Below are 13,540 nucleotides of genomic sequence, written 5' to 3'. Positions count from 1 at the left end.
GAATTGTGAAACTCTTTTCTTTACACTCACCTTCGTTGAAATGGTCAGAGAGTATCTTGCATGCTGATCCTTTGTCATTGTTTCGAATACTAAATCGATGTTTTTATTCTAAGAATTAGTCTTTGCACTGTCTTTCCAACATACTGACTTAGACAATTCTCACAAGTAAATAAATAATATTTGTTCCATCACATGACAACTTCATTCCATATCTTTGCGTCTTGTAAAGTTTTCCTGAAACACACACACACACACACACAGATTCTCTCTCTCTCGCTCGCTCGCTCGCTCGCTCGCTCTCTCACATTTACAACGAATTTGTGGAACCAGTTACTTCATGAAATACCGAAAACTGAGGGGTTTCACGTGATCCCTATAATTCCTAAAGATATCAGGTAATCCCGAGAGTTTCATCATTGTTTTTACAGTCTTACTGGTTGATGTCAGTAAATTTGTGCAAAGGCCCCCATACACGCTCAGCTGGGTTTGTGGTTAATCCTTGTTAATGATCTCTCGATAGTTGAGACTCCTAGACGCTCAGCTGGCATGTAATACAGGCAGTTACAAAGAAACAACCAGTGTGTGTGTGTGTGTGTGTGTGTGTGTGTGTGTGTGTGTTGCTCCCCCACTGCCTCCAAGTGAGGACTTTTAACTGTCAGGCCACTGTTAGCCTGCCTTCCACTAACAAGTCATCAACCAGTGTAGAATAAAAAATATTCAGGAGCTGTTTAAACGATACAGAAACAATGTAAAATATCTTATTCCCAAGGCACACTACTACCACATCATAGAGAGTGTGAAGTCTGCAGCTGCTGGTGTTCAAAAAAGGAGCAGGAATGACTATTACGGCCGAAGACGGTGTCTTCTTGAGAACTGGCTGCCACCATTCTCAACCAAGCACTGGTTACAGCACCACGATTGTGTACCGGGGTACACACGCTTGTGTGGACCCGCCCTCTCGTAGTTTGCTTTCCTTCCACTGTACTTCCTTTCGGCCCTAGTGTCCCCTAGTGGTGGTACGACGCTGAACCCCGCGGTTTTCTGGCGCAGGCCAGATACACAAGGGGGCCCCTTAGCAGGGGTAGTTATAGGAAGCCACTAGGGTGGGCCAAACACTTAATAGGGTTAGGCAAGACCTTTTTAGGGCAGTGGTAGGCCTGTCACGACCTCCACTAGCGGGGGGGCAGAAACCGCCACTGTAGGCAGGCTCCTTCATCGTCTCTGTGTAACTGTGTGTGTGCTTGTGTGTGTGAAAGAGAGTGTGTCGGCCGCCAGACATGGCGAGCCGTTCCTCCTCCACCCCTCCTTTAAGGCAGTGTGCCCCCAGGATCTCTCGAGACCCCAGACTTGCCCCCAAAAGTCCTGCTCGAGACCCCAGACTTGCATCCAGGAGCCCTACCCGGGACCCCAGACTAGCTTCCAAGAGTCCTGCCCCTGCTAACACCACTGACAAACAGCCCACCGCCCAGAAGCGCTTGCGCCACAGCTCTGGCGAAAGCGACACTGCTGAAACGGCGTTGCCTCAGCCAGCCAAAGGGACAGGGGCTCTCCCAAAGGGGTCTGTTACTCAACCTCCTCCTCCCACCACTGACATCCCCAGGAAAATGCTCAGACGACATGAAGGGATGGAATTTGATGCCATCCTCCCAGCTCCAATTATTTCCAGCCCTCCTGATACCACCCAATCAACCGCTGCTTCACCACCTGCGCCTACCCTCTCCTCAAAGCCTGATGACGCCCTAGCCACTTCTGACAAAGATGATGACGGCTTCACCCAGGTGCGGCGGAAGGGTAAACGTAAACCAAACAAGGCAACTAATGGAAATTTTCAGGCCTCACCTCCAACTCAGCCAGCTCAGTGCGCACGTCCCTCTGTGTCAGTAGCAGCGCCTGCCCCTACAGCACGCCTTTCCCAGCATTTCGTGTGCCACAACAGGAGGGCTACGCCCCAACATACAAGGCAGTAGAGGCTCTGGAAACAAGATTTCCACACCTGGAAATGACCAACATTTTTGGACGGGACAACAGCTGTGTCTTTCTCCCCAAAACAGCGGAAACATACCACCACCTAATACAAATTGCGGAGGACGAAACAGCGGAGGTGCACATCATAGAACTACAGCGCGGGACCCAAACAACGAAGGCAATAGTTATGGGTTACCCACGTCGATGGCCTCTTGACGTACTGCGAGACCACAGATTAGTCGAGGAAGCGGAACGATGTCAACATCAAAAGACCCGCGAGGAGACCCAACAGGTTCGCGTGACCCTGCGGGGCCCCCTCGTACCGTCTCTAGACCTGGGAAATTGGGGGACATACTGGCTGCGCCCCTACACCCCCGAACCCCTCAGATGCTACAGGTGCCAGTGCTTCGGGCATCACAGAGCGAACTGCGAGAGGCCCCACGTTTGCGGTGTATGCAGTGGTGCCCACGACACCACCAAATACCTGGACAAGCTGAAGGCCAAAGAGACCATCACAGCTTGCTGCCCCAATTGCTCGGGATCACACCATGCATGGCACCCCAGCTGTCCAGTGCGCACATGCAAAGTGGAACAGGGGAGGGAAAATCAAGTGAAATGGGTGCAAGACCAGCAGGCCTCCCTCTCAACTCCAGCACCCCCAGGAACATTCATTTGGGGGCAACAAAAAACAGCCACACCATCGCCTCCATCTGCCACAACCCCAGAGGCTTTCCCACCGCTTCCCACCCCAGCCAGCACACGAGCAGCAATAACGGTGACTCAAGCGGTACCTTCATAGTTACCGCTGAGGTACACGCCCCACCTGACAGCTGTCACCAGCACACCTCCCCCGCCACAACCGCCAACCCCGTTACAAGAAACCCAGCTCACCTTCAACAAAATGGCGGAGCTGGGCAAAAACCTACTAATGACCCTGCTGCGAACTCTTCTAGAAGATGTTCCTATAATACCCTCAGCAGTCCTGGAAAGAGTAGAACAGGCGCTCACGAAGGAAATGGAGAGGTTCATAGACAAGTCAACTCCACCACCACGAACCTCCTCTCCTGTCAAAACAATGTCGCGCTCTCCCGCCGCGCGCCACCAAACACCTCAGGAACAACAGGAGACACTCACACAGCCCGCAACACCATCTCTCAAACCAGCCAAGGAAGAGGAACGCAGCAGGAAGAAAATCAAAAACAAAGGCAAAAACAAATGACACCAACAGAAAATGGAGTGCAGTCCAGGTCGCAGTCTCCCACGCTCTCCTGCAGACTCACGGAGATCTCCCCAATCTCCCCGTGTGCCTCACGAGATGTCGGCGGAGTGACTCAGGCTGTCTCCAGACAGGGACTCTCCACCCCTCTTCGAATCCTCCAGTGGAACTGTGCGGGAGTAATGGGGAACCTCCCGCTCCTGCAGGAGGCCGCGGTGAGGGATCACCCTCTCGTATGCCTTCTGCAGGAGACTCTACTGGGGGAAAACACGAGATTCCGATTGCAGGGATACACCACCTATCTCCTCCCTTACACCCGAGGAGTAAACAGGGGATGTGCCATCCTGGTCCAAAACCACATTGCCGCCACAGAATGTGATAACCCTCCATTCTGCGGAGGCGATGTGGAAATACAGGGAGTGAGCCTACACCTTACAGAGTCGCCCCTCACTATATTTAATATCTACAGCCGGCCTAATGCGAACCTGGAACTAGGGGAATTATTTTCCCTAGCCACCAGAGGGCCTGTGCTGATTGGGGGCGTCCTAAACGCTCACCACGCCTTTCCAAATTCACCACAACAAACGAATGGAGCTGGACGGCACTTATCCCTTGTCCTAGAAGACATGGCTGGTGTATCCCTGTTATCGGACATCTCGAGGTCTACTCATGTTAGGGGGGGGCGTCTAGACCTCACCTTCGTGTCTGATCCATTAATGGATTCGGCACGTTGGTCCATACACCCCACCCTCATGAGTGACCACTATGCCATCAATATCGAGCTTCAACTTCACCCCCTCCCTCCCCCCGAGCCTCTACCAAGGTGGGATGTTGCAAACGCGGACTGGGCTGCCTTTGAGAATGCCTTGGTCCGTGCCTTTTCCTCATCTCGCCCCCCCTCTGACCTCGATGAGTTGAGCAGTTACATAACAACCACCTTCCAAAAAGCAGCAACTGAAACTTTACCACGAAAACGGCGATCCGCGAAAAGTTACAGAGACGGTTGGATCTACTGTGAATGAGTCAGGGAGTTAAACAGGCGGCTGAATGCGGCGCGTCGCGATTACAGACGACGTCGAGGCTCACCTCTACGCAGACGCCTAGAGGCTGTGTCACAACACGTCCTTGTAGAGAAGCGTCGCCTTCGGGAGGAGGAGTTGGTACACTGGTGCAGGACTTTAGGACCTAACTCCACTCTCCGAGAGATGTGGAGAAGGTTGCGGTCCTTCACCAACCCCCGCCCCTCCCGCCCGCCCTCACACCCTGACCCGGCCTCAGAGGCTGACCGTCTTGCGAAGCATTTCGCAGACCGCTCTGCCTCACACAATCTTCCCAGATCCGTCACAGTCCGTCAGGAGCGTCTGTCAGACTCTCGTGCTGCGGCAATTCAGATAGCTTGTAATCGTCCTGATGAGGCAGATTGCCCCATCACTGATGCGGAGCTACTGACTGCTCTGCGGCGCAGGGCTGACACTGCTCCAGGACTGGACGGACTTACTTACTCTATGCTTGCCCACTCTGGAGATTGTGGGAGGCAATGGCTGCTGCGACTGCTTAATTTATCCTGGTCAGAGGGCAGGTTACCCAAATAGTGGAAAACCGCTATCATTCACCCCATCCCGAAGCCAAATGACCCTGGCTCCACGCACCCCATCTCGCTGCTCAGCTGCATCAGTAAAACAGCTGAGAGGGTGGTGCGGGCGCGGCTCACCTGGCGCCTGGGTCCCCTTCACCTGAGGATCTCCGCATACCATCACGGCCGCAGTACTGCACACTGCCTGGCGTCGTTCCTTGGGGAACTTCGGGGTGGAGTGGGTATGGCGGTTTTTCTCGATTTGGAAAAAGCTTTCAAGTTAGCCAGCCCATCGGTAATTCTCAGTGCTCTTGCGGCTCGAGGAGTGGGAGGCAAATTACTAAGTTGGATTCAAGATTTCTTCCTCGACAGAACTGCTAGTGTACGCTTTCAGGGGAGTGTCTCCCCACCGTATCGACACGAGAACGGCACGCCACAGGGCAGTGTTGTCAGCCCTACACTCTTCAACATCTTAATGGAGGGCCTTCTTCGTGTCGATTACGGTCGGGGGGTCACGCTCCTGACATATGCGGACGACCTAGTGCTAGTTTTTTCGAGAAGAAACTGCTATGCTCAAACAAATGATGCCCTCTCTAGACTGCATGATAAGTCGATGGAGCTGGGGCTGAAGATCAATATGGCGAAAACTCGCTATATGCCCTTCGGTCTCAGCCCATCGCCATATCCACTGCTGCTTGGAGGACACTCATTGACTTGTGTAACGACCTACAAATATCTTGGCGTATGGATGGATGTGAGACTCAAGTTCACAAGCCATGTCAAATACCTGAAAGAGAAGGCAGCTTCTCGGATGGCTACACTTAGATTCCTTTCTAGGAAGGGGTTGGGGGCCTCCTACAAGGTCCTCCGCACCTTCTATGTGCATGCCATCCGGTCGCTAGTCGACTACAGCGCTATTTGCATGACGAACTTGGCCCCACAAGTGTGTGAATCGCTGAAAGTGATTCAGAATAATGCACTACGTATACTTCTCAGAGCCCTGCTATGGACACGCCTCGTCAATCTCCGTCTGGAAGGCGGTCTTCCCCCGCTTCGGGGCAGGATAGCACTCCGTGCAACAGCGGTCGTATTGCAGCTGGTGCAGCGCAGACCTCAGCTCCCTGTCTCAGTCCTGCTGAAAAGGTTGCTATCAAGACCACCAGATTATGCACCCAGCAGAGACTGGGCCCGTAGGCTCGTTGCTGTGCTGCACGAGCTGAATGCTGCCGCTGGCATTTGTAAGGAGCCTGATACGCCTTGTGCAGGCTACACAGACCCACCTCCATGGGCACCTTCACCCTTCAAGTTTGTTTGTCTGGGGGAGGGGAGGGCACGTAACAGCGTCCCTGCTCTCCTTCGGCAAACTGCTTTAGCTCGGGTAGCAGCTCTGCGGCGCACGACGACTGCAGACTACTACACCGACGGCTCTGTTACTGCAGACAAAGCTGCTGGTGCAGCCTTCGTCTGCGGAGAAGAGGTGGTGTCGTGGCGCCTAACGCAGGGCGTATCAGTGTTCCAGATGGAGCTCACAGCTATTTTAGGCGCACTTAGACACGCACATCAACATGTGCACCATAGTGTTGTAGTGCACTCTGATTCACTCTCAGCAATTCACGCACTCCGTTCATACACCTTGGGGGACAACCCCTTCTTGTTGTCCTCCATTTATACATATGCGAATAAAATCGCACACGGTGGAGAAAAGGTCATAATACACTGGGTACCTGGACACGTGGGTCTGGCAGGTAATGAAAGTGCTGACCAGGCAGCACGAGCCGCATGCTCCCTCCCTGAAATAACATTCTTTCTCTGCGATAGCCCAAACAAAATCCTGGCACCTGTAACACGAGAAATATCGCGGCGGAACAGGGAGGAACATCAAATTCGGGTTGCAGAATCCTCCCGCTCGGCGACGTGGTACGGCAGAGCTACACAATGTGAACAATTACCACCTCTGCCCCACATACCAAACTACATCATGGTCCGTCTGCGTCGCCTGCGGCTTGGTTATCTCTGCTACAAACAAATTAAAAATACCTGCCCAGACCCATGTGAACACTGCCAGGACACCGACAATATGCCGCTGCACCATTATATTTTACGGTGCCCAGTTACTAACCCCATAAGAGCAAGTTTAAGCAGACGCTTCACCTGGACACATAACGATGACATTGATGCTCCTGCCGTCATCGCCAATGCATCACTTACTACCATCCTCACCATCGTAGGAAAATATCCACCTCCACGCTAAATAAATAGAAAGTGCAAGACGGCACAACTCTGAACGGGCTCACAAGTTTGACCGCGCCTCAGCAAGCTGAGGCAAATATCCCATACACACACACTGACTATTACCTACCGGGCTAATGTATGGACCGGCCTCCACTATAGGTGGAGGAAATCTTAAAACGAACGACTATTACCTCCTTTCCAAGTGAGTTTCTTTTTCCTTTCTCTCTTGAAAAGGGATATGCGGGCAGCGGAAGGCCAGGGCTAAGAGAATTATTGGTTCAGTTTACTTGTTTCGTATTACTTCTTTGTATGTTATTGTAAATCGTGCGTCTGTGCTTTGTGAAAGGATTTAGGGTTATTAAGTTACCCAAAGCTTGTGACTTGTTTTCTGATACCAGGTGTGGTGGTTTACCCTTACTTTTTTACTCGTATATGCTCCCTCGTTAGTTATGAGTCAGAGTGAACTTGTCATTGTATTGCATTTTTTGCAGGTATGAGGTCCTCCAGTGTGGTGCTACTGAGAAATTGATCAAAAAGCGCAGCGGCCCCACGTAACCCACACTGTACTTCGTGACAATTGAGGAGACGTTCGATGTCATCAAACGAGCGCATGTTTCACCTAGCCATGGTGGAAGTGACCGCATGTTGAAAGACATCCGGTAAAAGTATGTAAATGTTACGACAACTATCATCGAGCTTTTCAAACCCCTGTGCGAATAATTCTAGAAAAAGGGAAAGTGTCCCCTGACAAAAGACGTGGTTGTTTGGTCCATTCTCAGCAAAAACTTAACTTCAAGAGGTCAAGTCAGGCGATGGTGCACCGAACTTATAAATGGATCATGGTATATTAGGACCATTTTACCAAATTCTGTGTACACTGGCCTATGACAAGTAAATGAGCGGCAGAAGTTTCAATGCAATGCACATGATGGCCATTTTCCTCCTTTTTTGTGCCCCAGCCATATGTTAAAGTGACAGTGGTTTGGAGTTTACGTTACACGTGATCGCAAAGCTGAAGGATGTCTGGCCTGATCTCACTATTGTTCACGGTAAGCCACGTCATCCTGAGTCAAGGTTCCGTAGAACGCGCCAACGGTGACCTGAAGGACATGCAAGTAGTGTGGCTGGCAGACAACAATACTCAAGACTGGAACGGTTTAAAGTGTGCACAGTCTCAGAAGAACTCGGCTCACCATTCAGAAATAAAGTGTTTCCCATGCTCTGCTACGTTTGGCTGTGAGGCTCTTGTCTGTATGAGTTAAGGGTTACAGGCTGAAGAAGCTGCCTTAAGAACAAGTGTTAACATAAACTGTACAGATGGTATTAATTAGAAAGCCAGTATATAAATCCTGAAGACCCGAAATAGTTCTATCGTATATTTACTATCTGGGCAAGTAAAATATTTGCCTCCGCCAACGAAGTTACGGTGGCTATTTATTCACACTTGACTGCCAATTTACTTGTCTGTCTGTCTGTGTACAAAATATCTCCGAAAAATGTTACCGTATTTCATTGAAGTTTGGTGGATACTTGGGTCAAAGAATCTCTCTCTCTCTCTCTCTCTCTCTCTCTCTCTCTCTCTCTCTCTCTCTCTCTTTCTCTCTGTTGAAGTGGATCAAAATCCGTATGCAGGAATAAATCATAAATTTCAATGGCGTCGATGCCGGTGTGTGACTTTCTCGATGCTTGTGTTATTGTATAACTGATTGTTTTCTCCTGAGACTGCCTAACAGATTTCAGCTAAGCTGAAGGCAAAGTGTGGTCAGAATTGGGGTTGATTTAGCTAAAAACTAAGAAGAGTAAGCTCTACGTCATCGCCACTTTATGGCTCATCGAATTTCATCGAAACACGACCTAGTATTTAAATCTGAGTAGCCAGTTCCGTCACATAAAAACACACCAGCAATTGAAATTTGACATAATATTATTATCTCTATTTCAATACTTGAATAATCCACTAATTGTATATATTCCTAGCGTTGTTGCGAGTAGCATAGTAGTTTTTTTGTTTGACTATGTATAGTGATAAAAATTTGCCGTTAACTATGCACATTAAGTTAATATATTTAGTGAAAAATGATGTAGAGTCACACAACACAAAGCCAGCCAGGAGACAGGACGTGTGTGCTGGTCAATCCCCATGTCCTGTCCTCACCCCTTACTATACTTTAACCAGCCCATACCCCACTCAACGGGCTAGTGTATGGCCCGGCCTGCACTATATGTGCGGGAAATCTTTGAACGAACGAACGATGTAGAGAACCGGGCTAATGTATGGCCCGGCCTTCACTACAGGTGAAGGATATCTTAAAACGAACGAACGATGTAGAGACCACAAAACCAGCCAGGAGACAGGACGTGTGTGTTGGGCAACCTCCAGGTCCTGTCCTCCCCCTTACTATTTTTTAACCAGCCCATACCCCACTGACCGGGCTAATGTATGACCAGGCCTGCACTATATGTGCAGGAAATCTTTGAACGAACGAACGAACATTGTAGAGAAGTATTTCTCATTTTTACTATTTATTTTTCGTACCGTTTATAGCACAATTGATATTGTAAATAGTGTTTGACTATAGGTCATCATGGCTAGCCATGGTTCGGAAGACGGGACTTTATAAGTTAATCCAACTGCGCAACGCTGACAGGGTCACTGGGCGATCTCCTGGGAATACATGATCTGTAGCTGAGCCTCGGGACCTTACTATGCTTGAAGACTTGGGACTGTCAAAAAAGTTAATAGTGATAGCAAAAATTGTAGTCGCAGGTTCATCTGAAGCAGGAACCCTGTGGAATGCAGCCTGAAGTTTCCCTCATCCTGCTGATAATCCTTCAGGAATGGGAGGGTGGTTGAGGAGTGTTTATACTGTATAGTCAGGCAGTGGAGCCGCGTGGTTATATCAGTGCCACCACATGAAGGCGTCCCCCTCCAGCATCACAAGTGGTCGATAACCGATGCCATCTCGTGTTAACTCCTTGAATCCCATGACGTATTTACTTAATCTTGCTATCTTCAGACTATTTTATTCAGCTCAGGGGAGACTTCTGAATTCCGATGGACGGCTACAGCCTTAATAAACCCCTTCACTGCTATACATCCTTCCCTATCTATCTATCTATAGCCCGACGCCCTAATCCCGCAAAGGGTGGCTGCAGACAAAACGCCTCCAAGTCACTCTGTCACCCACCATTTGACTCCCCTCCCCTCAACTCACCCCCCCCTCCCTCATATACCTCTCAACTCCATCCCTCCACCTCATCCCCGGTCTACCCCTCCCTCTCCCTCCCTCCACCTCACCTACATACACCCTCTTAGTCAGTCTTTCATTCTCCATTCTCTCCACATGTCCAAACCACCTCAGTGTATTTCTCCTAATCTTTTCAACCACATCCACATCTACCCCACAACGTTCCTTCACTTCTTCATTCGTCAACCTGTCCCTCCACGTCACTCCACATGCTCCTCTCAAGTAACTCATTTCCACTGCTCTCACTCTTGACTTGTTCCCCTCTTGCAATGTCCACGCCTCGCTTCCATATGTCAGGGTAGGGATCACAATACCATCATGCAGTGACTTCTTAACTTCCATACTCACCTCCCTATTTCTCATCACTGCTTTCAGTGTACCGACAACCTTTCTTCCCTGCTGTACCCTTTCACGTACTTCATCCCCCAAAGTTCCATCCTTACTCATCACACTACCCAAGTACTTGAATGCACTCACATTCTCCATATCCTCACCATCCAACCTCACTGCACACTCTGTGACTTCATTCCTCTCAAACACCATAACTTTACTTTTGTTTACATTAACTTTCAGCTTCCTCCTCCTACACACTGTCCCAAATTCATTCACCAAACCTTGCAACTCCCATTCATCTTCACTCAACAATACTGTATCATCAGCAACCAGCAACACCGGAAGCTTCCAAATCTCACCCTCATTCATTAGGGCCACCCCCACATCCACTGCCCTACCTTGTACTTCCTTTACAACCCCATCCATATATATATTAAACAGCCATGGAGACATTACACACCCCTGTTTCAGTCCCACATTGAGATCAAAGAACTCAGCTCACCATCCACTCGCACCGTAGCCCTAGCTCCCTCGTACATACTCTTCACAGCACTCAACAATTTCCCCTCCACTCCATATATTCTTAATACCTTCCACATACCTTGCCTATCTATTCTGTCATAAGCTTTCTCCAAGTCCATGAAGGCAGCATACACTTTCCTTCCCTTCTCTAGATACTTCTCCACTAAACATCTTAGAACAAATATCTGATCTACACACCCTTTTCCCTTCCTAAAGCCCCCTTGTTCTTCTCCGACTAGCTCCTCTGTCATATGCCTAACCCTATCAATGAGTATTCTACCATATATTTTACCAGTCACACTAAGAAGGCAAATACCCCTATGGTTACCACATACTTCTCTCCCCTTTTCCTTTGTACAGAGGAACAATTATACCTGATTTCCAGTCCTCTGGAACCCTTCCCTCTTCCCAAGCGAATCTACACAACTTCCATATCCACTCCACAACAATCTCACCCCCATACCTAAGCATTTCACCACACACTCCATCAATTCCTGGGGCCTTTCCCAGCTTAATCTTCTTCATCGCTTCCACTACTTCCGACCTACTGATCTCTTCCTCCCTCCTCTCATCTCTTCTTCTCCCAGCCATTCCCCAACCACTTATTCTCACACTGCTCTCACTCTCTACATTCAACAAATCCTCAAAGTGCTCCTTCCATCTCCTCAATTTCTCTCTCTTCTCCACCAACAATCTATTATTCCTATCTTTCACTCCCCTACTATTTCCCCTTTCACACTGCCTTACTTTCTTTACCTCCTTCCAAAACAATTTCTTACTCTCCCTCCATTTCACACTCAGATTCCTCCCAAACTCTTCATCCACTTTCTTCTTACTCTCCTTCACCAGTCTCTTAACCTCCCTTCTCCTGCTCACATATACCTCTCTCTTCTCTCATCTTCTCCCCTACCTCTACTCGCCAACCATTCACCATATGCCTTCTTCTTTTGTTCCACAGCTCGTTTCACCTCATCATTCCACCATGCTGTCCCTTGCACACCCTTGCATCTCCTCCTCACTCCACAAACCGCCTCACACGCTGCGCTTATCTCTTCCGTGAATATCTTACATACGTCTTCCACCCCTTCCATCTGCTCTAGCTCATACCTTCCCAATCTTTCTTCCACTATGCTCTTATACTCTGTCCTCTTCTCACTATCTTGCAATTTCTCCACTCTTCTCACCGGAGCTGCTTCCTCCTGTCTTCCCCTTCGCCTCCTCAACCACTTTCTTTGCAGCTCTACCTTGGCCATCACTAAGTGATGGTCCGAGACTCCATTCCCCCACCCTCTCCACACCTTTGCATCCAACACTTGTCTTCTCATTCGCTCATCCACACACACGTAGTCTATCATTGCCTTTCGTTCAACAAGTTCACCATCCATCCTCCTCATTACTCTCCATGTATACCGGTGGATCATCTTATGACGAAAGTAGGTGTTGGCTATTGCCAACCCCTTACCAGCACAGATGTCCACCAAAGCACTACCATTCCCATCTACTTCAGCTGGCACACCCCACTGACCAATCACTCCATCCACTCGTACATTCCCAACTTTGCCATTCATGTCTCCAATCAACAGCACTCTCTCGCTCCTCTCAAACTTGTCCATACATGCTTCTACTCTCGCCCAAAACTCATCTTTCACTCTTGCCACTCGATCCTCTGTTGGAGCATACACACATACAATCGCCCATGCTTATATACCTACTTTCATCCTCACCCATACAATCCTTGCACCCACTGTTCCATACTCTCTTATATTCTCCTTTCACTTCTTGCTTATCATCAGACATACTCCCTCTCTTGCCCTCTCATTCTCACTGACTCCCGCACATATACCTACACCATATTCCCATTCTCTCATCCTTTCACCTCTCCATTTAGTTTCAGTCAATCCACATATATCCACTTTTGCATCCTCAAGCACCTGGACAATCTCTCTCTCTTTCACTTCATCATTCACTCCTCTCACATTCCACGTTCCTAGCCTCAGAATGTCCTTTGTCCGTTCCTTAGTCGTCAACGTATGGTCCGTCCGGGTCCGAGGCGCTTTATTTGCTTTTTTAGTTAGTTCTTTTTACAGGGTGGGGCACTAACCCACCACCAACCCTTTTAGTCGCCTAGTACGACAAGCAGGGATACTGGGGGAGTATTCTTGAAACCCCCCTACCCCCAGGGTTGGGAAGTGTGTAGAAGATACCAGGGCACGTGAGGTTAATTTTAATAGCTTTATGACATCGACAACTAAGTTAAGGCAGTAACCTCGCTCTCTCTCTCTCTCTCTCTCTCTCTCTCAGTTATGACTAACACACTACAAGTACCTTTCTTTCTTGTTTGATATACCGGTAGAAATAAAGGTGTGGTCATGGGTTCACTGGTAAGGTCAGGTTTGGATAGGCTACAATGGCTGTTAGAAAACCAAACTAACCCCCTCCCCCTGTTACTCC

At 49.1% G+C, this 13,540-nt stretch overlaps 1 protein-coding gene across 1 annotated transcript; it reads left to right on the top strand.

Annotated features, from left to right (window-relative positions):
- The first annotated feature begins 3,180 nt into the window (after positions 1–3,180).
- LOC145406212 (uncharacterized) lies at positions 3,181–7,005 on the top strand. Its single transcript, XM_080277422.1, has 3 exons — positions 3,181–4,004; positions 4,209–4,748; positions 4,848–7,005. The coding sequence occupies exons 1-3, from the start codon at positions 3,181–3,183 to the stop codon at positions 7,003–7,005; spliced, it is 3,522 nt and encodes a 1,173-aa protein (XP_080133548.1).
- Positions 7,006–13,540: the final 6,535 nt, after the last annotated feature.

This window comes from Coenobita brevimanus, chromosome 8, assembly GCF_032717465.1.
Source record: "Coenobita brevimanus isolate Jiangsu-jjx chromosome 8, ASM3271746v2, whole genome shotgun sequence".
NCBI lineage: Eukaryota > Metazoa > Arthropoda > Malacostraca > Decapoda > Coenobitidae > Coenobita > Coenobita brevimanus.
The sequence above is the reverse complement of the archived record's forward strand: the minus strand, read 5'-3'. Positions and strand labels throughout refer to the sequence as shown.